Genomic DNA, 27,233 nt, shown 5'->3' on the forward strand with positions numbered 1-27,233 from the left:
CCATTTTCAAGTCAAATGAGGACTAAATTTTCCAAAATACATATAAAGTTTCAACAAGTGGAAGAATTAGACACTTAAAGTTAGAACAATTTGGCTCTTTTTAAATAAAATTGCAAAAATTTGAAGAATTTTTGGGCTATAGTGAAATATTGTAAAAGATTTTAGAAAAATTTTGATAGAGTTTCCCTTTGTAACTGGACAAAACTCCTTGCCAACAAACCCAATTTCAAGAAAATTATCCACATGGCAATATTTTCAAGCACAATTCCAACATTTCTAATGCATTTAAGTTCTCAAAATATCGTCACATGGCATAAATAGCAAGCCAATTATTCCTCTCTGCCACACATTAACTTCACATTGTCCTTAATGTAAAAAAGGAAAAATAACGGAAGGAAGAGAAAAGTAGTACTTCCCTAATGAACTTGCGCTATCCAAATCCATTGCCAAGTGATAAATTTTTAACTTTAAGAAGTCTTGAAACACTAAAACCACAACATAAATGAAGATCACTTGGATGAGTTCATATAAAAGAAATAAGAAAAATCACTAAAAGGTAAACATTAAAAGCACTAAGGAAAACCACTAAAACAAAAGAAAAACAAGCGACAATGCTAAAGTAAACATGCAAGGTTGGGAAAATGAACGAGGGTGATAGTGACGAGTACTCCATCAAGTAGCCGCTTGGTCAGTTAAAGAAGATGGAGTTGGTGGAGTTTCAATGCCAAATTTAGCTTCAATGTGACGAAGACGCTCGGAATTCTGTTTGTTCTCTTGTCTACTCTTCTTCACTTCGACCTCAATACAAAGCAGCTTATCCATCATCTTTTTGAGAAAAGACTGAGTGTCTTGCGGTGATGATGGACGACGTGAGGAGGAAGGATCGGTTGAGACTGGTTGGGTAGTTCTCTCAACCCCTTGAGATTCTTCAATACGTGCAATTTCAGCTTCTTTCTCTTGTCGACTATCACCTTGAGCATCTTCTTGAGTCGAGGACCACTCACATCTTTGATTTTCAAAAGAAATTTGTAAAAATCCAATGCAAAGATATCCTTCTTCTTGAAGCATGTAGGAATAGCATTAGAGAAATCAATTCCAACCCTTTGAAACACCAAAGTCAAAAAGCGAGCGTAAGGGAATGCATGTTTGACATCATTACTTCGATCCATAGCCCACATGTGGTTGGTGATAATGCTTCCCAATGGAATGCCTTGGATGTTGCCTAGGCCATGCTCCATTTTGTTCAAGAAATGACAGGTTGTCAGCCTGTGCAATAATAAAAACCTGCTCAAACTAAAAGTAATTTCTGTAGATAGCGATAAGCAGGGTCGAATCCACAGGGACTGGGAGTACTTGTTCATTTCTAAATTCACAGTGACAAGGGGATATTTTTATATCAGGGGTGATAATTTAAACAATTCAACTAAAAGTAAAATAATACAAAATAAAATAGCCAACTTGAAATTAAATAACAATTTACTAAAATCTAATGAGTGATAATTAAGGATCTAGCCAAGAAATAACTTCAGCAATTGTTCACCTAATTGATCATTGAAACAAAGGCAATTCCAATTATTTACTAATAAATAGGTTATAATTGTCAAACAAGTGATAACAGTCAACCCCTCCTTACTGTGTCGGTGATCAAGGTACGCCCGTTAATCACTGCTCTAATTGAGAAATAATCCTAAGTACGCCCGTAGAATTTAATTTTCCAATTGCCTTACGTATTAGAGGAGCCCTATTCTAACCAACTAACGCACTACCAGGGTTATTTTAGATTAGCCCGCGTATTCCCCTGACACAAATCTAATCATGCCAGTTGTCACTATTTTGAGGTAATTAAACAATTACGGATTTAACACCTCAATTGACAATAGATTATTATATTAACTAATTATCCAGATTCGAGACAATCAATTAATTAAACAACCATAAGCACTACAACCAGGGAATATGCAAATACCAATAAATAAAAGACAAAGATTAAAATTAAATTGATCTCACAATTTTAGGCGAGCCAAAGCATCCATTGTTCCTTGACTAGAGAAAATGGATTTAGCTCATTGTTGATGAGAAAACCCCATACAAAACTGACGCAATAGTAGCGGCCATCGTCAAATTCAATTCGGAGAAATCAAGAAGAAAGACAAGCTACAGGAAGGAATTCAATTTTTTCACTTGGTCTTCACATACGAACTAGAGAAACCACAAGAAAATGAAACGGAAAAGTCAAAAGCTAAAACTAAAGGAAAAAAAAAAAAACCCTCTGCTCCTATTTTCTATTTATTCCTATCTAGTTCCTACTCTAATGCATCTCTCCTGTGCGGCTCTCCAGCCAGGAAAGGTACCAACCCTTCTTCGGTTCATCCCATGCCCAAAAGAAAGGGCCAAAAGATTTTTTTCTTTTCCAAAATTGCCCCTGGGACAAGCGCTGCTACTTGCCCTCCTTTTCTGTCAAATTGGTACTTGTTATCATATTTTTGTTCTACTCCCTGAAATAAATGCCAGATACTAAAAATGAGTAGAATCCAGCAATTAATCCATATTGAGTCAGGTAATAGGGGAAATTAATAATAAATAAATAATAAAATCGCACCCTATCAAGAAATAGATGTCGCTTGTGCGCGCTTCATTGGTACCACTTGCTCTTGGAATTATATTGGAGGCAAACAAGTAGATGAGAAGACGATGAGATTCTAGAAAGGAAGAAGTCAACACGGAGTATCGCCCAATTTTACGAGTAGACTTGTACTTAATTCCCAAGCGTGCAAGTGCCTCTAGCATGTTCCACGAGTCCAAATCATGAGGTTTAAATGCTTTCTTCAAATCAACCTTATATCCAATGTCAGAAACTTGAAGAAGGCATTGCAAATGAGCTCTATGGATTCGGATTTCAGTTCCTCACACTGTACTTGTAATTACTTCCGTGTCAAAGTGAAAAGACTGTTTGTCCTCCACATTTGCATAAAATTTATGGACAAGCTCTTCATAATAAATATTTGGGAGGTTGAAAAAATTCTCCCATCCCAATTTACAAAGTAGGTCTTGAGATAGTAGACCTCCTTCGAGAATTATACTAAGTTTCATTTTCGGCTGAGGTGAAGCGCGACCGATTATATGGGATTTGCTCCTCTTGTTCCTCTTGTTCTTGTTCTTCTTCTACTTGTTGTTGAGTCTCCTCTTCGGATGATGGTTCATCTTCAAACACAAGTTGTCTACTTGTTTTTCTTTTCATACGCGGTGGTCTAGAAGTAGACGCAGAAACTTCTCCTTTTCTCTTGGGAGGTGGAGATTTCACCCCAATTTTTCTAGTGCCAGTCATTGTACCTAAATAAAATTATTAAGTATTAACTTCATTTAATAGGTATATTATTAAATAAAGATAACGAACACTCGTTCACGTTTACCTTTATCTTTAAAGAGACAAATTCACTTACTTACATAATAAGTAGCAATCAACACCATAAGTAAGTATCAAAATCGATTATCAACAACAAGTGCTCTTATATTTTTTCCAAATGAAACATATAAGCATATAATGTCCAAATAATTGGATGAAACAATTAAGCAAATACACAACTCACTCCCATCTTAATGATCTAAACAAGCATAATTAAATACTAAATAGCACCTTAACCATGAGTTTTAGGCTTTAAAAGGTCATTAATTCACCTTTCACCAAAAATTCTAGAATAAACATGCCAAAAATCAAGAGATAAGCAATTTAGGCATAAACTTAGCATGTAAATATTTTAGAGCAATCCATCTATCTCATAAAATTTCTTCAATCCAATCAACTCAAGAAATTGGCTAATAATTATCAAGTCACATTAATTCTCAAAATTAGCTAAAAATTGCTAAATTCATCAAATAATCACAAACCCATGAGTTAAACATCACCAATAATCATCAATAACCTTAATAAGCAAAATGGAAAGCACCAAACTTCACAAAATAAAGAAATTCGAAATTACCCAAAAATTAGAAAAAAGTGAAAAAAGACAAAATTCAAATGACAATATTTGATGAAGATTTGTTACCTCAAACTTGTTGGTTGATAATTATGGATGCAAATGGTGAAGAAATCCCAAAAAATCTCACTCTAATTCGGCCTCAAATGGAGAGTTCAAAAATTTGAAACCCTTGTTCTTGCCATACTCAAATTCGAATTAAAACTTGTTTTTGTTGAAGTTTAAATTATGAAATCATCTCTAGAGGTAAAGGGAAGTGTTTTGGTGAAATTGGTTTGAAGATTGGATGGTGAAAAGAGTGATTTTAGTGAGTAATGTGTGTTTTAGGTGTGAGTGTGTGTAGGTTGAAGGAGAAAGAAAGGGGAATTGTGAGGAATCCCTCTTGTGCTCGATACTGGCCGGATTCTGGCCAGAGAGCAAAAAAATTTTTTTGTCCTCCCCTATATATCCGGCCTTGAATTCGGCTAATATTTGGCAGGATTTGCTGCAGAAATTTTTTATTTCTGCAGTTTTTCGTCCAGTTTTCTGCTTGATCAAGTTTTCACACTCACCCGATTTTCAACTGTTTTCATGTTCTTCAAGAAAAATTCACTTTAAACCATAAAAATGTACTTTTCTCAACCAAATACACTTAGAAACACATGATCATGCATTAATATAACTTTAAACAAAACACTTTAAATGCATGAAATGAATCAAATGAACATAAAAACTCCCATTTTGCTTCAATATAGCCACTTTTGCAATTGAGATCATTTGCATGAATCCTTGCCATTGCCACCTACAAAACACATAAAAATACTAATCAAACAACTAAAACCTACTAAAAACAAGAAATCGTTGGGTTGCCTCCCAATAAGCACTTCTTTATAGTCATTGGCTTGACTATAGCACCTCATTTTTTTAAGGAGGTTTAATTAATGAATAATTCACCATTTTAGGTCGTGGTGGATCATTAAAAAGTGGTTTAACAACTAGAGCCATGTGTTCTAATGATATGAGAGATGAAAGTAGGTTATCTAATTCAAGTGAGTCATAGATATTACCTTGGATGTGCATCACTCGAGTACTCACCAAAGGAACATCCTCATGGCTTTCTTGGGAAATAATACCTTTAAAACCTATACTTTCAACACATTTCTCAAGAGGGGTGAAAAATGAGTCGTTAAGGCCCATCTCTTGAGGTTTAAGGTTAGTTCCAAAAGTACTATCATGTCAAATGGACATTTTCTCATTGAAACACAATTGAAATTTATCATTTTCATCAAAATGCAATCCATTTTCACTTGCAACATACTCATCATTCATGATAGGGTCATAATGCATATTATTAGAAGAAATAACTTCACACAATACATGTAATTGTTCTTGTATTCTACAAAAGTGCGAGGTTAATTCATCTAATCTTTCCTCAACCCTATCAAAACGATCGGAAGTCGCATTAGTTAGCTTTTCTATGGCTAAAATTGATTATAGAATTTTCTACAGCTAGCTCCCAAGATGCATTAGAACCATTAGTTAATGTTTCACTTTCTAATTCCCAAGGTAGAGGTGCATTAGCTAACCTTTCTATTGCCAATTCCCAAGAGGGTTTAGATTTGAATTAGACACATTCGGGTCGGTAATCATAAAAATATGGAGAATCACTATATGCACATTGATCATCCCAACCATAAGCATAAGAATTCCCCTGATAAGGGTTTTCTTGATCAAAACAAGAATTATAATGCCCAAATTCACCATAATAATCCATATTTTGTACTTTTCTATATGTATGAGTAGCATGATAAGCTCCACACAAGTCACAAATCATATGATAAGAATTAAAAGTATTAACATTCCTCTTTTGCTCAATTTTATGCATAATGGTGGTCAATTGAACTTGTAACATTATAACATCAAATTTAGCCTTTAAACTCTTTTAACCATTTTCGAAAGACATACCTTTGGTAATTTTTTAGTTACCTCTATTAAAGGACTTTTGCACGTAGTAACCATTTGCTGCAGACCTTCCATTTCTCAAGTATTGTCTACCCATATATTCTATTCTCCTTGAGCCCCTAAACATGCTTTTAAAATAATTCAAAAACAAATTTAGTCAAGAAGAATAGATGACTTGACACACAAATGAAAACATACAAATAAAAGACTCAACAAACATATAAGACACAACAAAAGGACACTAAACACAAGAAAAACAAGAAAAATGTCTAAATTAATAAAGTTGTTCTTGGTACCGATATTGGCAAATCTTCCCCGGTAACGGGGCCAAAAACTTCACGGGATTTTACTATAAATACATGTTTAAATCCAATTTATACCCATTTTGACTGCAAGTATACATGTAACTAGTAGTTTAGCACATATATCAGGTCGATCCCACGAGAAAGATTGAACAATTACCGGCACTACTAATACTTCTCTATTATTTAGATGATCAATGAATTAAAAGAGATAAAACTATGCTAAACTTATACAAGATAATAAAAAATGAAAGCTTCTTAGGTTATGGTATTCCTAACTATAGTGCTATTTTTGGATCATTGAGTACTACTATCTCGGCTAGTTATGGCGTAATTTCCTTATGCATGTGAAACCTACTTTCATAGTGAATCAACTATACTTATAACTAATCCATACCTACTCTCGTGGTTATGAAATTAACTACAAGTTCATTTTTTCTATGAAATTACATGAAATGAATCACTAAAACCATATAGGTGCACGTCTACTCTCGTGAGTGTACTTCCTAAGTTTAGCACTTCTTGAACTAGTATTAAATCTCAATTTTCATTGAAGAAACAATACCTTTAGACAATCACAACTAATGGTACCAAGTTAATCATGATTTAAAGAGTTAAAGTGCTAAATAACTTACTCAAAATAATAGCATCAAATAGCCAAATAATAAACACTAACAATCATAAAAAGTTCAACCAAACCCAAGGCATAAACTTTAGAAACACATAATAGACATAAAATCCAAAACTTGTATATTTACTAAACTTAGAATCCAATACAAAAGATAAAGAGTTGGAAAAGTAAAGTAACCCTTGTCACATGAGCTCTTTCCTTGCTTTCTTCATCTCCATCTTCATTTTCATGTAGCTAACATACAAGAAAGGATAAACTATCTAAAACTAAACTATCCTACACTACTTTACACTAAAGAACCAAAAAAACTACATTTTTGTGGTGTTTCTGCACTCTCTAAGCTCTCTTTAATCTTGAAAATCTATGGCTATATATAGAGGACTCTAGTCAAGAAATGAGGCTTCAAACATCCCTTTTTACAGTTGCGCGGTTGTCAATGTCCATCAATAGCTGTGAATTATTGGAGGAAAAAAGTTGTGCAAGTGGAGAGCAGCCATTTCTGACCAGATTCTGACCATGAATCCGGCCAGAATCTGGTCGGATTGTCTGCCGGATTACTCCCCTGTCTTCTTGTACAATTTCTGTTCAATCTTCAATGTTTTTCCAATTTTGTCTCAAACTCAACTGAACTTTTTTTGATGATAGAAGCTGAATTAACTCTTAACAAAAACATGAAACTTGTAGCCCTTTAAGTTATCTTTCAATGCATCAAGAATCAGCTCATTTGGATTTGTGTAGGCAGAGAAATGATAGAAATACCCTTGACTGCTCACTGCCTTGTCTCAGCTTCGACTATAGAAAATTAGCTACTGTAATTCGGATTTGTGACCTAGAAAACCTTCAAACTGGATTTGGATGTCTTCATAAGATTTGTAGATCTATCTCTTATCTTCATAATGGTTTCAGAATCATCTCAATCTGATCATTGTAGCTTAAGTTATAGTCGAAATACAAAAATATATCAAAATTGTCAACTTTCCTTTGCATCCAAATGAAGTATATTTCCAACTCCTATACAAATTATGGATAAAATGCAAGTAAAAAATGACAAAAACCTCATTTAATCACTTGAAAGCATTTTAAATTAATTATAGCCAGAATGATCCATTTTCTTCCAATAATATAGCCAAAGTGACTAAAAATAACATAAAATATCATTCAAATATAGCATAAATTAATCACTTATCAAGGGTTGAGTAACCGGGCTCTTTCATTTGGCAAATGTCGAAATTCGCATTAAAAAGCTTCAATGGCTAAAAACTAAGCATTCCCCCAGAAAAAAAAACTCAAGTGTGGGGATAATTTAGAAAACAAAAAAATATGTGCTAATAGTGAAAAATGTGGAACCGTTTAATGAATTGTTAACCCACTAATCCATGAATTTCAATGTTGAGATTTTGTTTAATAGTCGAACCATTTGCTAATGGATGTTGGTTGAATATTTTATATTCTTAGATTAGTTAGTCAGAAATTGAAAGAGTCCTTAATCTTGGAAGCTAACTGGAGAGATATTTCTTGAAAATTGCTACTAACACTTGATATATGTTTTAATTGTATATTGGCAATAGATGATTCGAGCAATAGCCATTATTTGAATTTGATTGCTTGATTTGTTGTTCTCACACTTGAGGACAAGTATGGTTTAGGTGTGGGGGAAATTGATAGGTTGCATTTTTGTCATCAATTTTATGGTTATTTCCCTCATTTATTTTACCAAATATTGCGTTAATTGATTAATTCTACTTATATTTGGTTAATTGTGCTAATTGTAGGAAAAAAGAGCAAAACGTTCAGGACCTATTTCCAAGTTTGATTCAAACTCTGGACAACCTTAGAGGAAGATTTGGAAGATTTGAATTATAATTATTAGTTTTATGATTGAAGTAGGAAACTTGAAATACTTTCTTTTGTGGCTTTAGGAGACTAGTTTTATTTGGTAGTAGACTTGAATTAGGAAGCTCGAAGAGAAAAGGCCATTCCCATTTGATTAGGACTTCAACTAAAAATAAAAGAGTGAGGACTATTTGCTTTGCAAGAGGGACAACGGCCGCTTGGCCTTTTGGCCAATCTTTTGTTTTCTCTAGTTTTTCTCCTATCAAAGACTAATGCGGCTGGTTTTGGAAAAATAGTGTGAATTGCTTCAATTGGCTATGCGCAATTAAATTTCTTTTCTAGTCAAAGAACAACAGAGGTTTTAGTTCATCTAAAAATTGTGAGATCGAACTAATTTTATTTATTCCTCTTATTCACTAGTATTTGCATATTTTCTGATTGTAGTGCTTATGGTTGTTTTATTAATTGAGTATCCTGGGCCCTGACGTTGAATTAATTTAGCAACCTAATGTCAATTGGAGCGTTAAATCCGTAATTGCTTAATTGTTCTAAAATAGTGGCAACTGGCATGATTGGATTTGAGTCAGAGGAATACGCAGACTAATCTAAAATAATCCTAGTAACGTGTTATTTGGTTAGAATAGGGCTCCTCTAATACGTAAAGCAATTGGGGAATTAAATCTTACAGGCATACCTAGAATTATTTCTCGATTAGGGTAGTGATTAACGGGCATACGTTAATCACTGACACAGTAAGGAGAAGTTGACTGTCATCGCTTGTTTGGCAGTTATAACTTATTTATTAGTTAATAATTGGAACTACCTTTGCATCGATGATCAATTAGGAGAACCATTATTGAAGTTATTTCTTGGCTAGAGCTTAGTTATTGTTAATTTGGTTTTAATAAATTGTCATTTAATTTTTAGTTGGCTATTCATTTTTATTAGAACCGTTTAATTATTTCCATTGCTATAAAAAAAAAAACCCCCCATTGTTAGTTTGAACTTCAAAAGAGACAAATATCCCCAGTTCCTGTGGATTCGACCTTGCTTATCACTATCTACAAAAATTATACTTTGTTTGAGCAGGTATTTATTATTACACAGATTCAACAACCTGTCAATTGTTTTACTATTTGCCCTTTCTTTACTTTTTCTTGCTCCTTGATTTTCTTATTTTCATTTTTTTGGTTTGGCTAAACACTTCGGTGGTTTGGAATCAAGGGGTAGGCCAAGTTAAGGACTATACTTGTTCTTTTTCAATGTTAAATATTAAGTAATAAATTGTTTGGGTTTTTACTTCTAGGCATTTATTTTATTTGTAACTATTTCTCTTAATTTTTTTCAGCAAGAGAGTAACAGGATTTGAAAAAGGAGACAAGGGAGGGGGATTTGACACTAGGACTTCTAATTCCTTAGACCTTAATTTTAGCCTATAGATAAGATCTTCTCTACAGTTGTTTTAGTCTTGTTTTACACTTTTACAAATTTAAAGTCTTATGCTTTTCGCTTGATCTTAATATGTTAACCTATCACTAATTAGAAAATAAATTTGTATTTCTACAATAATGTTCTTCTACTCTTTAATATTTATTTATGCATGATTTTTAGACTATATTTTTCCTTTCATTTTATATAAATACCACATTAGGTTAGAAATTGACAATAAATTTTACTTCCTCTTTAGCTTTCTCTTTTCAATTTTTTTACTTTGTTTTTATTAAAACAATGCATTTTCACATAAGTTAACACTAAAATGATACTCTTCTCTTTTTTTTTCCTCTATTGTTCTAATTTAAAATATAAATGTTTGTATAGCACGGGTCAGATTGCAAGTATTGTAACATATTTACTCATATTTATTCCATAAAAGTATTGCTTTCTAAATATTCAACTACCATACTAATTTTTAAAAACTTTTGTACATAAATTTATTGAAATATGGTAATATTCATCAAATATTGCAATGTATACCCAAAAAATTAACAAGTACTCTTTGATATAGTTATTAAACTTTTCCAATGATTCTAAATCTAGGACTACAAAATTGTTCTAAATGAAATACAGACGACGTAGCAATCCATATTCAATATCTAGCAAAGTTATTAAATTTATTACTATAACAATTAAATTCACACTGAACAAAGTATGTATAAAAAATGCAAACTTTATTAAACAAGAAAAAAGTTGTCAAAAGAGTTAAAATTGAATGTGTAAATGCCTTATAGTTCTTGAATATCACTCCTTTGTAAGGGCTTTGATAGAAGACTTTTATCAAGGATATTTTTTTGGCACCCAAATATACAAAGGCATAATTTATTCTAGAAAATATATATTGTGACTGCAGATAAAGTACATTGTGAAAGGCATTTCACATGATTGCGTATTACAATTACTAAGTCCAATCCTAGCGGCATAATACAACACGTAAAATACTTTTATAATTTAAAAATAAAAAACAAAATAAGCAAAATATGCTTATATAAATTCAAGACATATTTTACCACTACTAAGATTTCCATCCATGTCCAGCATCCCAATCCATCAATCAAGACTATAGTAAGCGGACCATATTACTTGCTTAACTTGCTCATTCCTACAACATTAAAAAAAAAATAAGGCATGAATATTACAACTTTGACATGACTTATTGTGACAGCCCCACCTCCCCCTAAGGCGAACCAAAGGGTTCGGCGGACCGCCTGCCCAACTCTCGCAGGGACTCAGTCGTTCACTACAGTTCTCAAATAAATTACAATATAAGTCTCAAATATACATCAGATGTTCCACAAATTTACATATCATAAGCGAAGCATCCACACTTAGAATTAGTTTCCGCTTCATACATCCATGCGATCCTTGATACCAACTACTATACAAGAGGAAGTCCAAATTCAAAGTACACAACATCCACTTCAATTCCAAATCTAAACTGTACAAGATATAAGCCATCCAGCCACGTGAATAAGTACTACAAGCCTTTCCTTCGCCACGAGCCCTGTGGAGGGGAATAAAATATTTTTGGGGTGAGTTAGAAGCTCAGTGAGTAACCAATAAAATCAGAAATCAAATATATTTCAAGATAATGCACTTCGATGATGTCATGAGTCAAAGATCAAATGCACGTTTATTGCTCTCGTGAGCCAGTGAAATTAGTGTACTTAAACACCCAACGCTCAAAAAGATCCTTTTAACGTTAACGTTGAACAGTAAGAGGGAGCAACGTTGGTGCTCCAGATCATGTCATGAACTCACGAAAGTGGTGGCGACGTTGGCTCTAGGTAAATAGTAGAGGAGACGTTGGTGTTCAGCACAAGACTCCCCAAGAACTCATTTAAGCCAAATCATTTCATGGACTCACATGCGGCACACATGATATGCAAACGAGTAAATAATGCAAGAAACACTTCGTAAGTAACTTTGGAAACAGTTTAGGGTCACTCACCTCCACGGCTCAGGAACCATCCATCATATATCATTACCTTGCCCGAGTCCAAGCCCTAAATCACAAACTCAAAGCAATCATACATTCTCAAAGTTCAGACAGCATTTCCCTATAAATGTTTCATTTCCAACCTACAATATATTACCAATCACACATACGGTTAATAAGCAATAAAATATATCTAATTAGGCCACAATATCCCTCAATCAAAGCTAATTAGAAGCTTAAGAGCTACCATTAGAAAAACCCCCAATTAAACCCTAGAAACCGGAATTCATTCGCTCAAGCATAAATTTGGGCAGTATGCCCTTTGTCTTTACCCAATTTTCCAGCCATTTGGCTTCATTATTTTTCTCATTCAAACCCAAAGGTACACACACAACAATCTAACTTCAATAGCCGTTCGATAGGCTCAAGACAATACAAGGACAAAAATTCAAGTTAATAACAAGTGCGGAAATAAGCTTTAGTAAAAGACAGATTTGATAGGGTTTTGCGGAAAGGACACATCGGAGGCTACACTTATCGGATTGGTGTGAAACTTATACCATTTCAAAGCTAAGATGAAATCCTACAACTTTCATGAAGATCACTTGGTCAAATTTCCAGTGTAACCCAGTCAAATTCCCAGTTCACCGAACCAGGTTCCAACAAATTGGCTAATTAACCGTACTACATTTAAATGGTCATATCTCAGGCTACCAAAGTCTGTTTAAGGCGTTCTTTGAGGCGTTTAAAATCTAAGACAGAGTACTAAAACTTTCATGTTTTGGAAAATGGCTAAAATAGCACGGATCATAGTAAACAGATGCAGTCAACTAGATGAACTGTCTAAAACGGATCACTGGAAATATCCTAGGGCAGCGAGGGTATTTTGGTCTTTTCATAGCCTACATTGCTCCGATTGAGTTGAAATTTTGTAGGTAACCATAAAATATCATTCTCTACAACTTTCATGTTTTGTTCCAAGCCTAATTTGGCCTCTAACATGCTCAAATAAATTTGGACAGAACAGGCTTGTGTGAAACCCTAACCTGGAAATTTCGCCCCAAACTAGAATTTTTGCACAATCAATCACATCCAACATATATCAACTTCATTTTACACCATTACAAGTCATCATACCTGGCCAACCACTAAAGATCATATAAAAACAGAAAAATCTTGCACAAAATCAGAAATTCATCAATCACTACCAAAAGTTATGAAATCACCCACAAAATCACCTCCTTAACTCCCACAAGCCACTAATTGAACATTAATAAGAACAAACTATGGATTTGTACACACCATACCTTGATACCTCAAGAAAGGTAGTAGCTTAGGGTTTTTCCTTCCAAAACAATTCCACCAAGACCTTCAAACTCCCTTAGCAATGAAGTTTCTATGGAGTAATTTGGGAAACTAACGGCTGGAACTCAAGATTTGGACTTGGATTTGAAGAAACAAGATGAAACTTTCCTCTCTTTTTCTCCTCCCAAATTTCGTCCATCATGGAAGGCAAAGGAAGAAAATGGTGATTGACTTGAGTTGGATAAGTTTTAAACTTAATCTTGGTCATGGTCTTGGTTAAGATTGGCTTGGTGCTTGACAAGTGGCACAAATCCAAGGGAAGTCTATCTAATTGTCTCTCTTAAGCACTCAAATATCTATTACTCCTCCAATCATCTCTTAACACCTTTTGTCACATAATTTCTTTTGCACAAAACTCCTTCTAGTCATTAAAATTTTACCGCACTAACCGTACTAGTGGGTCCCACTTTGATAATACACTTCAAACTTAACGTGGACTAACTTGTATCGAGGAAATGATTTGAAAACTATATTCCCTTATAAAAATGTATAAGAAATTAATATATTGAAGAATGGTACAAAATTATAGACAAGGAAACAAAATAATGTCTAGAAAATATATAAACAATTTTGGGTTCTCACACTCATTCTTTCGGGGCGTCACACTTATGATGTCCAAAATATATGTACATGGTTAGACATTGGAATTCCAAAATCAATTTACAACTCACTTGTAGCTCTAGTTTACTCTTGCTTTTTCAATTCAAAATTTTTTTTCCAATTCCTACATTAAAATTTCAATATTAGAGATTTGAAGAGGTTGAAAGCTTTTGAAAGCTTAGTTATAAAGATCGTAAAGTAAATAAATGAATATCCATAGTGGAACTTGACGAAGTTCTATCATGCACCAAATTTTAATAAAATCTAAATACCCTATTTTCTACAAGTATACAGATCGTTTATCGAGTACAGGATACTAGATGTCGATCTCACAGGAAAGATTGTCAATTACCGATGGTTTTCAAACTCCTTTATTATTTAGACTACCACAACTGCAAGAGATGAAATCTACACTAAGAGCATGAAATAAAAGTAATAAAAATAACAATAGAAAACTCCTAGAACTACGAAATTCCTTATTACTCTTGCAAGTAAAATTATCGGTTAATTGAATATTATTATCTTGGCTAATTATGGCATAATTTTTTAATATATGTGAAACATACTCTCATAATTAATCAACTATACTTGTAACTAAACCTTACCTACTCTCGTGATTATGAAATTAACTACAAACTCATTTTTTCTATGAAATTACATAAAACAAGTTACTAAAGCTGCAAAGGTGTATCTTTACTCTCATAAGTGTACTCTCTAGATTTAGCAATTTCTTAAACTTGTATTAAATTCCAATCTTATTGTAAACTTAACATTTTAAAATTATCACAATTAATAACCAGTTAATCATGATTAGATAAGCAAAAGTGTTAAATAACTTACTCAAAATAATATCATCAATTGACCAAGTAAATATCACTCACAAGATATAGAAAATTCATCTATAACTCTAAGCATAAATTTTAGCAAAACATGAAGAGAATGAAAGAAAAGACCATACTTGTATTTTAGCTAAATATGAACTCAAATACAAAAGAGAAAGTGATAGAAGAGAAGTCACCCTCATCACAATATGAATTTCAAACTCTCCATCTTGTTCCTTAATTCTTTATCCAAATCTAGTTACAAGTACAAGAACGATAAACTACACTAATTATACTATACTAATGAACTAAGAGAAATTAGTGAAGACTACATTTTCTGCCGTGTTTCTAGCCTTCCAAAGTTATATGAAATATTCTCCAAGGCCTCTATTTATAGATGAATCAAGCTCCAATCAATTATGTTAAAGTTGGTTCTAGTTGGCTCTAGTAGTCATCAAAAGTTACTTCTTCAAGTTTCCAATTTTACTTCTTCTGTAGAAACCAGCCAAAATTGATCTGTAAATGAGCTGAAAAAGCTGTGTGAAAACTGAGAAAGTTGTTGTTCAAGTTGCAGAATCGATTGAAAAATATGCACCCATGAGGTTGCGCATTGTGGGTGCGTTTTGCCTCCCCTGCAGGTTTGCTCTTTTCTGGTTAGTCTTCAACTTTACTCTGTTTTTACACCAATTTCAACTGATATTTTCTTGATGATGGAGGCTGAACTACCTTTTTTGCAAAACATAAAAGTTGTAACCCTTTGAATTATATTTTCAATTCTTTAAGAATCATCTAATTTGGAGCTCTGTAAACTAAAAAATGATCGAAATACTCTTGACTAGTCAATCCCCTGTTTCAGCTTTTGATAACAAAAATGGCCGACTGTATTTTGACTTTTTGACTAGGAAAACTCATGAACTAAATTTCGATGTTTTTATAAGAAATGTAGAGCTATCTATTAGATTGAAAATGACTTAAGAATCACCTCAATCTGATGCTTATAGTTCAAGATATAGGCGAATACCAATAGGTGTCAAAGTTATCAAGCTTCTCTTCTTTTATACTTGATTGCATTTCATTTTTTGAATATTTTGCACTTCATATTCTCTCTAAATCACTTCAAATCATCAACAATCATCCAAATATCTTTTCAATTCACTCCATTTGATGATTGAATCATTGAAACCTATAAAAATATGAAATTTTCACCACTTTAATCCATAGAAATGCAATTTGTTACACTTAGACCACAAAATGTCAACTTCACTTGAATCCTAGCTAATTAGCTATGAAAATAAGTAACACACATCAAAATTAAATAATAAAATACAGTTAAATCACTCAAAATGCACACTTATTAGGACTTCTTTTCAAACAAATAAAAACAAAGAAAATTTCAAAAGAAATATGTAGAGTGCTAAAAATACAACCAAGACCAAAAGAAGAGTAGGATTCAAAAGCAATAGTTTTACTCCAATATAGTAAAATTTAAATCAAAGAAGTTGATAAGATCACAAACAATACAAATTCCAGAACGCCAACTAGATATCATTTATTTGTATGTAACCTAGCACAAATCCGAACCAATCTATATATGGTTCAATGAAAGTATGTAATACAATTAAGTGCTTATCTGAGGTCAAAATATGTTTATGCCTTAACTAAGCATTTGGACAAATCAAATCATACCTCTACATGTAAGCGTGCATAAGGCTTAGAAGTGACATCTCATCTAATTAAATAAGGAATAGGAAGCGAATGCCCTTTCGGCAGATGAATTGAAGAAGAAGGATCACATTATCTCCTTCTATCATTGGTGCTATCGTATATAAAGGGAAAGACTAATTTTACGTGGAAAGGTGATCTTAATTATAAATTTCAAAAGATAAGAAAAATTGGATTATATAGGCTAATGTTCTTTGTCATGTAACACTATTCACTGATCCGCTCATATAGATAAAAGCATGCGCATTGAGAATTAAACTTCCATACTCCATCCCCACCCCCAAAAAAATGATGGAGATAAAATTTAAAGTAAGGAAAAGAAGAGAGAGTTGATTTTGCAAGCATATGAAAACTGTGTACCTTAACATCCACAGGAACAACTCCATTTATGGAGCATAGACAAGTATGACTCAATTCAGCGTTTTGTTCCTTAGGGTTTGATTGTATCATACCTCCATGGTTCGATTGTAGGTCTATCATTGGATGAATTGCATTACTGAGATTGATACTAGAAAAAGGACGACCGGTACGGCTAGGCCGTGAACAGCCAAAGGATCAAAACAGGTGCTTATTCCCCCTTATCTCTGAGTAGGTAAAAAAGATGATCTCTCTATCCTGTGAAAATACTCACTCACAAATAATTAAATAAATGCAAGTTCTCAACCATAACTATAGTGAAGTACAGAGACAAAATTTGAAGGGTAATTTAAATATTGTATTAGGATATGTCTACCTTTAAATCCAGAGGAATATTGGCATCATTCTCTTCCACTTTGACTTTCTTAAGTAATGGTGCATCCAATTTTCCGGGACACAAATTCTTCAACTCCGGGCAACGCATTATTTCCAATTGGGTCAGTGAAGGAAATTTGAAGTCACAACCCTCGTGGTGACCACCACTGAAGCTTTGAAGATTTTGGAGGTTTACAAAGCTTAAGGAGCTTAGTTTTGGGAACAAAAACTCCTTGTTGGTTCTTCCCAATGAAATTTCTCTTTTTTCCCCACCATCATGATCTTCTTGACTGGTCTCTTCATTTTCCCCCGCTATAACTGCATACATTGCCGGGCAAAGACCAACTTTCAATTCTTCAAGACTTACAAGCATATCAGCCACGCAAGGTGGATAAAACAAACATGGTAAACTGCACCCCTCTACTTGTAATATTCTCAAGTTTTGGAATACTCGAATCCCTTTTGGATAATTCCTCCAAATGTGGGCTAATCTTGTTAACCCTCTCAATTCCAGTGACTTTAGATTGGGAAGAATTTCAAGCTCCTTTTTTGATGGAATGGGAACTTTTAGACCCTCAAGGTCGAAAAGTAATTCCATCGAAGGACAATCACCCATAGAAAAGCTCTGCAGATTCTCTAACAATGCCACACCATCAGCTTTCGCAATGCATCTGATAACATAGCACCTTGAAAGCACCAAAGATCTTAAGTTCTCAAGAGACCCTCTAAGCATTTCACCTCCTACAAATTGTTCTGGGCGATAACCAGGACTTGTAAGGTCTAGCATTTCCAACCGAGGGAGTGAGACCTGAAAATTAAAACGTAAATTGATTACAAATGCAACTGGAGTGTGGCATTTGCAAGCTTGTTTAATTTCTCTTCAATCTAACTTCGTCTTAAAGTTTGAAATGCATGTCTAGAAATTGCAAATATCGATCAAATGTATTCACGATATTAATTGTTACATAATAGAACAGTTCTAGTACATCCAGGGACGGAAACTAGCCTTGCCAATGACATCAAGTAGGAAACGTAACTCTACCAATGGCATTAGTCCTTGCTATCAAAATAATATTGTCGTCAACAATTTATTCATTAATTTATCATTCGGTCTCTACGGGTGCTAAAAAATTCTACACAAAACAACATTTTTTTTTATACTGATCATATATTGAAGGAGTAGATCAATATGACTACTAAAAAAATTTTCTATATATGTTTAATTAACACTTTTGGAGCAAAATGCTTGAGTCATGAGTTTTTGGCAATCACCTAAATTCATGGTCAACTATTTCTTTGACATGAAGTATATCATATAGAAATACAGAGAGAGAGAGAGAGACCTGGTTGAGAAAAGCTCTGGAATATGTATCGCCTTCGCAGCCAAAGCCCTCTAAGCCCGTATATTTAAGTGTTACTACTTTGAGTTGGGGTAACTCAAGCACTTGATCCTTCATATTTTCTTCCCTCATAACAATGCTTTCCAAATTTTCACAACTATATACGACTATCTTTTGGAGTTTCACTAGACATTTCAACACTGATTGTGAGAAGAGAGTTGTGATTCGCTGACAGTTAGATACCTCAATACCTCTGAGATTGCAAAGTGACGGAGGTTCAATTGGCCCCTTCCACAAGTACTCAATAAAATTCATTCTCAGGAGTTTCATCTCTTGAAGTTGGCTGAAGCAACGAGGTGGAAGATTTCCATAACATATTTCTTCCAATTTGCCAGATGTTAATTCCATGAACACCAGATTTTCAAAAACATGTCGAGGAGCTAGGTTGGTGGTGGAATCAATAAGGCATTCCCATGAACCCGACTTCAATCTGAGCCTTTTCAAATTGACAAATCCACTTTCATCTAAGTCATTCACAAAATTCCCCGAGCGAAACAAGAACCCAAGGTCCAAAATGAGATTCTCAGTTCTCCTGATTATGCTAGTAACTGCAGGACACAATGCTAGTTCGGAATCTTTCTCGTCAGGCAAATAAAGTTTGAAATTCCTCCGAAATTGATAGTCTCCACCGTTTTTTGTCTGAGTTTGTTTGCAACTAATGTTAAATCTTGACAACCTCTCAACAGGGAATTCGCGTAATAATAGAAGCAGGTCGTCAATGCCATGTAAATTAATTTGGAGACATTCAAGGCAAGCCAGTGATGTGATCTCTTTAATGCATCCTCTTTCTTCTTCTGCATTTCTCCCTAGCCGCAATGGACGATGAAATCCCATATACAATTCTTCTAGCTTTTTCAAGCTTGACAAGATACCAAGAGACAACGGGTGGCGGCTACTTTCAACCCTCAAATCCAACACCTTTAAATTACTCAGCTGAGCAATTTCGGTTGGAAACTGATTATCCCGAAGTCTGGACTCAAAGAAGCTCAAAATCTCCAATTGCGTCATGTATCCAATCATCGACGACGTTCCAATCCCTAACTCACAATAATCCAGGCACAATGTCCGAAGGCTCATCAACATTTGGCCAGGATCTGATGGTGAAAATTCAATTTGTAATTTGTTAAACTCCATGACCCTGAGATCTTCCATCCCTGCAAAAGAATCTGGTGATAGGCTGATCATTTTGCCTGACTGGAAGACCAAACGCAGCAGCCTAAGCTTTGGACATTCCTCTCCCAATGGAAATGGTCCATTAGAATTGCCCTTCCATGTCAGCGAAACAGCTGTATAACGACCAAATGAATCAGGTTGCGGGTGCCCTTCTTTTCCTCCAACATTCCTTACCAAAAATACATGCTCGCCTTCTGATGCAATTTTCAAGCAAACATCTCGCACGACATCATGCAATTTTACATGGTCTTCTTTTCCACCATCGGTTAGCAACAAATAGCAACTTTTAAGGTCACTGATACTCTGGTCTACTCTGTATCTCATATCTCCCAAAGTCTCTCTATCTTGGAACATTTTCAACCCTTTCCCATACCTAACCAAACATTCGACTGGAATGCTATAATCCTCTGGAAACAAGCTGCAAAACAGTAGTAGTGACTTGGCTTCAACACTTTTCAAACGATCATAGCTCCATTCGATTCTGGAAAACACCAAATCTTGAACTCTTTCTAGGTCTCTCATTGTGTACTTCTTTAGCTGTCCAAGGGCGAGTTTCCAGGATTCTGGTGTTGTATAATTAGTCCTAAATGCCCTGGCAACAACAACGATTGCTAGAGGTAATCCTTTGCATTCTTCTGCAACTTGTTTTGCAACGTCACTCAAAGCTGAATCATCGGAAATTCCCGCAACCTCTTTAAAAAGATGCCATGCTTCTTCCTTAGGCAAGGCATTCACCTCAAAAATTTCTGCTTCCATGTTCCTACACACATGAGAGAACCGAGATGTCAATACAACTGTTAAGCTCTTGCACTTACCTGATCTAATGGGAATTCCTAGACTCCTAAGATCCACTTCTTCCCAAATGTCATCCAGCATAACAAGATTTCTCTTGTCACTATTGATTAGTCTAGTATAAATCTGTTCAGCTCTTGCACGACCACTGTGCTCAGATTTTAATTTCATCCTTAACTGCTCAGCAAGTTGATTTTGGATATTTCTCATGTCTGGATTTTGAGAAATAGTTGCAAAGGCTACGCCATCAAACAGTTTCTCAGACTTAACCTGGTCGGCAATTTGCTCCAACAAAAAAGTCTTGCCTACGCCGGCCATACCACAAATTGCGAGTAGACTTCTTTTATCCTGCTTTAGAGCTTCAATCACTTCCCTTTTCATTGACATCCTTGTAATTAGACTTTCCTCAAAGGATGGGGTTGATTCACTAAAAGGCATTTTCCCCAGTGGAGGAAGGTATCCAACTTCATCAAACCGCCTCTCTCTGAGATGTTTTTCAGCATCATTTCCTCTTTTGGCAGCATGGCGGCCTATCAAATAACGTGACTTCAAATTCGGGAGCCTAACAATTTTAAAGCAATTCACCTTAACATTCTCCATACCCTCAAAAATAGTATCTGCCTCTTTCTCTAGACCATCAGCCTGCCTTAGCCAATCAGTAACAATTGGTTTAATTTCTTCACCATTGTTTCTTGCTGCATCTACCGATTGTTGCACCTCAGTTTTCGTTAGCTCGAGTTTTTTGATGCCATTCCTCAGGGTTTCATCGTTGCTTCTATAGCAAAATAAATACTGAAATTGACGTATAATTGGATCAATAAACTTCTCCGCGATTTTCCCCACAATCGAAACGCCAATATCTTGCATGGCCATTATTCCAATATTTCTGTTCCAATGTCTATAACCATGTTATTACGGAAATTAGAAAAATTCGGTTTTATAACAGATAAGAAAATATTTTATGAATATGCAAATGAGGTGATGATGTCCCCAAAGCCTAATTCAGTTGATGTGGCCAGATGATCATGAATTTCCCAGTTTGACTATCAAAGCGTATCTTTGTTTCTCTCTCTCTCTCTTTCTCTCATGTAAGCTGTAGAGCCTTCCTTAACCAAAATAATAATAATGGTGATGATGATGATGATGATAAATCCTTAAGATTAAAGATTATGATGACTATGAACAGAAGGAGACAAAAAGATTAGGTCGTTGGACTAAGTTTAATTAAATGTTCGGTGAAACGTAAAGGATGCTAGTAATGTTTCTGTTGTTCTCATATATTAGTTTAGATTTATCCAATATTAATTTAGAAAATACTCTTTTTGGAGGAAAAATTATGAATAGTTTTGACTTCAGTGACCATCATAAGTCAGAGCAGGCAAATTACCCATCAACACATTTCTCATATTGACAACATTTTTTTTAAACAGTTTATATATATAATTAGAATATTATGGAAGATCTTTGACAATAACTCCTGCAAATCCATATTGACAACATTATTTAAACTCATGATTTTTTTGAAGAATTTAGAAAATACATTATATAAAGTAATTATGGTGCAAAGATATGTGTATGTTTTCACCTGTTTGATGAAAATCTAAAATCTCATATGTCCAACAATCAATAAAATAGTGTAAAGAAAGAAAATTGTAAAGGCTATTTGATAAAAATAATGTGCATATATCTATTGTCTTAGATAAATTTTATCTCAAGCCACTAAAAGTCTCCAAATATTCAATTAGGTTTCTGCGTGTTTAATAGCAAGATTAATTGAATATTTTTAAGTCTTATGCGGGAAGCAGGTCAAGAAATTAGGAGTCGTAGGATAGAAGAAAACCCTTTATCTGTCATGGAGCAATCACTAAAAATGTCATTATAGGAAAAATGCAAGTAAAACTATTATAGTAGTAGAATTTAGCATTTCTAATGGGAGATTAGACACTATATCTAAAACTATTATAGCACGGGAATTTAGAATTTCTAATGGGAGATTAGACACTACATCAAGAAAGAATTAATAATGATTTCTTTGGTCTAATCAACATCTATGCGTTGTTCGGATGATGCTTTCGACTAACAATTTATAAAACTATGAATAAGCTCTTCCCTAATGTATATCACAGATCTTCTATGTGTATCCAAATCTATAAACTACTAGTAGAAAGCTTGTTGGTCTAAATCTTACGACGCACTTTCAAACAAAAAAGAATCCCTTCCATTTTTGTTGAACTTTAATTTCTTAGAAAGAGTTAAATTGTTTACTATGGTATTAGCTGGATTGAATCCATTGAAATGTTTTTGAATAGCTAATAAGCTATGAAAATTCTATTTATGATGACATTAAGAAAAAAAAGAAGAAGCTCACACCATCAAAGTCCATGTGGATTCCTCATGTATAACTATGGTAGATTTTTAGATGCAATTCTTGTTTAAATGATCCTACCTACAACTAATCTTCTGTTCAATGGTATTTAGTTGAAACTTCACTTTTTTCCAACACATTATGATCAAAAAAATTATTTATTAAGATGTAATATTTAAATGATCACAAGATACTCTTTTTTTTACTCCCTTGTACATTTATTTATTTTTTTTGAATTTTCACTTGATTGCCATACAAAAACTAGATGATATACAATAGGGGCAAATAAAAAGGCTCAAGATGTTCGAACATCGTGTCAGTACCTGTTACTAATGGATTATTTTGGGATTAATTAATCTTTGCCCCCTTGAACTTTGGCCCTTGTTACAATTTGTCCCCCCTAAACTCCAAATATATACTCTTTACCCCTTCTTTTCGACGGGTTAAGATGAAATTATATTTTTTGTGACCAAAACATCCCTGACTAATTCTTAAACACACATAATAATTGTAACATAATAAATACCAATTTCTTTAATATTTGCTAAATGCATTTAAACAAAATTACACTATGCATTTGATTTTTTAATGCTAAAATGAATTATATAATTCACAAAAAAAAGTTTAAGCAACTCAATGTGTTTATTTCAATGCCATAGCAACACTTCTTTTAAATAAAATAAAATTAATTAGTGCATTTGGAATGAAAAATATTGCTTATATTTTTTATCGTAGAACTTTTTAATGTGTTTTATATGAGATAAAAACGTGATTAAAAATAAAAATGTATTGAAAAATATATTTAGAGAATTTTTACTTTTTTAAATGTAGGATGCAAAGAAAATATAAAAGCAAGGTATGAATGTAGTATAAAATTATCAAATAGCATCCTATTGACTCGTGAAAATCTTGTGAAAACTGCAAAGTAAATGAAAATTATCAAAACTAATCCGTTTAAAATTTAAAGAAAGAAAGATAAGCGACAGAAAACTTGTGCAAGCTTTAGAAATTTTTAAACTTCTTTTTATCCACAATTCAAATTTCCAAATCTTTGGTATTATACCATCTTTTTTAAAAAATTTTTTAAATCATATGATTTTGTTTTTTTTCTAATAAAATATTTCATATTCCGATTAAAAGTATTGCATTATTTTAGAACTATTATGTAAGGGCATTAATGTCATTTTGTTAAAAATTTGGGCAAATTCCACTTTACCCTCCTGTGATTTAGCGTTTTTTTACATAACCCCCCTATGGTTTCAAAACTTATACATAACCCCCTTATGATTTGGATTAAAATGTCAAAGTGACGGGAATGATCATTTTTAACGGAATCACCTAAAATGTCAAAAATACCCTCATGTAAAGTTGAAAATTATTTATTAACCAAGGGGGGTTATGTGTATATTTTAAAAATCATAAGGGGGTTATATGGTAAAATATTAAACTATAAGGGGGTTATATGGTAAAATATAAAAATCATACGGGTTAATGTGTCATGTATTTATAAGGGTAATTTCGATATTTTTAGAAGTTCTGTTACGAATGACTATTTCCGTCACTTTGACACTGTAATCAAAACCATGAGGGAGTTATGTAAAACTTTTGAAACCATAAGGGGGTTATGTAAAAAAATGCTAAACCACAAGGGGGTAAAATGTAATTTAACCTAAAAATTTGGATGGAGAATTCATCATTAACATTTGACTTAGTCAATGAAGGGAGTAAAGTATATATATATATATATATTTAAAGTTTAGGGGGGCAAAGTGTTAAAAGGGTCAAGGTCAAAAGGGCAAACTGTAATTAACCCATGATTTTGCTATATTTCACAGCTTCACTACGAGATATAAATTGTTATAGAAGTTAAAAAAAATGCTTCCAAATCAAAAGCTTACATTACATCATTGGAAAATTAAAAAATTCCATAGGTGTGGCTAGCCACAACTAAAAAGTAACCTCATGAATCTTCTTTTTCTCTTTTTGAAAACTACCTTATTCTTAAGGGGGCAAAAAGAAAATGTACTTTATTCCTCTTCATTTTTGCATGACCCTAATTGATTTTTTTCCCCTTTTTTTTTTAGTTTCTTATTAGGGAAACCTGACTAGCTTAGCTTAGAAGGAAATTTCTTCACAAAGAGTTCAAGTCGACAGTAACTGTCAAACTTATAAATTTGCTATTAGTAACACACAAAATATGGCGAAGAATGCGGGGTTTCAGAATCTTTAACAGCCAAATCCATTTTTTATTTGTTAATTGATCAAAAGAACATTTGAATAACTTTCATCAACCTAATTTGGGGTTCGAGAAAAGTTAAATACCTAATCCATTACTTTTATGATCAACTGATAAAAAAAAAAGATTAACTTTTTATACATTAACAATGTATATACCATCATTATTGAATGCATAACAACTTATCTGAATTTAAATTTGAAATCTAAATTTTACTTATGTATCATGCATCTAACCGGGATAGTTCATACACTATCAATGTATATAAAATTTACCCTAAAAAATCCAAAAAGAGTTGAATCACTTATATGTGTTGTACCAATACTCTAACAATGTTGCAATGCAAGTGGATGCTTAATTTCATAAAGTAATTAGTGAGTTTTGTTAAGTAAATGATTAACTTGGTTGGGGGAGGGTAGAGTTGGGTTAGATGGTAAGGTAGAAGTAATTCAAGACCTCCTACTTACTTAAAAAAAAAAAAGAGCTTGGTTATAAAATAGTAAGATTAGGTTTATTGTAATAATATTTTATTGCAGTAAACTTACTATCTCTATAACTAAAGTTATTACTTTTTTCTCTTTGTTTTTTTTTCCACTTTTTGTATTTATTTATTTATTTAACCAAAGTCGATACTTACTTAAAAGACTTGCCATTCAATTGTGAGAAACCACCAAAGTACTTTCTTGCTCTTCTACTCCTGCTTAAGCAATGCATTTTTATCATGGCAAATTAAGTAAAACTATGCTTATAATCTGGTGTTTTGCATGTCCATACAAACATATCTTTACAGATCAATCGAGAAAGAGATTGGGAAACATAAACACATAGAAAGAGATTGGGAAACATAAACACATACCTCTTTTAGTTTGCTTGATTGAAAAACCAGAGTGATAATCACACGGAGAATTGTTGAGAGATAGAACAAGAAATGTACTAATGAGGTCGATCTTGGTATATAGTTGTAGATAAAGTGATGGACAACAAATTGTGGTAAGAATTTTGAGAAGCTACAATGAAAACTAAGGCAAATATAGGGGAGAGCAGATATATACTTTTCTTATGTAGCTGCAAATGGGAATCCCATTTTGGTTAGTAGTTATCACACTTTATTCTTTGCTCCTTGGATTGGTAACCATCAGTTTTACTCTTTTCCCAATCACTGTTCTAGAGGAAATGAAGTTACACAGCTTATATTATAGAGACAAGTCAAGAATCAAAAACCTCAAAACAATCAAGAGGAGCAAAGTATGCTTTAGGCAAATGTGTTAGATCTCATCCAAGAAAGGAATATTGAAGTTCCAAATCGCAAAAGCCAGGTTAACATGTGAAACGCAAGATCTTCCAAAAATAGTTTTAATGTATAGTTTGTTCAATAGAGTTGGAAATTTCCAATTGAATAGAACAAAGCTTTTAGAGTAGATTATTTATCCTATTCATTAATGTCCATCACATACTATGCTAAACAGTAAGAACAATGCTGAGGAGTTGGCAATTTGGATTAGCAAGAAATTTTGAGAAAAAAATGACTGCTAACCCGTCCACAATTTGTTTTGGCTAATCGCGTAAAAAGTATTTGTAGTATGAACCCATAGAATTAAAACAGAAAATACTTACAAAATCACCGTCTACAAACTTCCCACTCGGACTTAGTTGGTGTAAGTTGGAAAGGTTCAAGTTCTATTCAATTGTGTAAATTGATAGAATTTAGTGTAAATTGGTATAATTTTAATATAAACGTGAATTATAACTAAATTGGTGTAAATTTTATAATTACATTAAAATATATTAATTTACATCAAAATTGTGCTAATTTACACAACTGGATTTTGGGATCAGCAGAATAGCACCACCAACCACATCCCACCATATAAAATGAATCCTCCGTTCAACCGATAAAAGAGAACTTACCTTAC

At 33.4% G+C, this 27,233-nt stretch overlaps 1 protein-coding gene across 1 annotated transcript; it reads right to left on the minus strand.

Moving 5' to 3' along the window:
• Nucleotides 1-672: 672 nt before the first annotated feature.
• On the minus strand, nt 673-21,592 carry LOC113755850 (disease resistance protein At4g27190-like). Its single transcript, XM_027299718.1, has 4 exons — nt 18,938-21,592; nt 17,356-18,162; nt 1,160-1,266; nt 673-1,006 (listed from the first exon to the last, which is right to left on the minus strand). Exons 1-4 carry the CDS (start codon nt 21,590-21,592, stop codon nt 673-675), a joined length of 3,903 nt encoding a protein of 1,300 aa, XP_027155519.1.
• Nucleotides 21,593-27,233: the final 5,641 nt, after the last annotated feature.

Source organism: Coffea eugenioides, unplaced genomic scaffold, assembly GCF_003713205.1.
Source record: "Coffea eugenioides isolate CCC68of unplaced genomic scaffold, Ceug_1.0 ScVebR1_177;HRSCAF=710, whole genome shotgun sequence".
Taxonomy (NCBI): domain Eukaryota; kingdom Viridiplantae; phylum Streptophyta; class Magnoliopsida; order Gentianales; family Rubiaceae; genus Coffea; species Coffea eugenioides.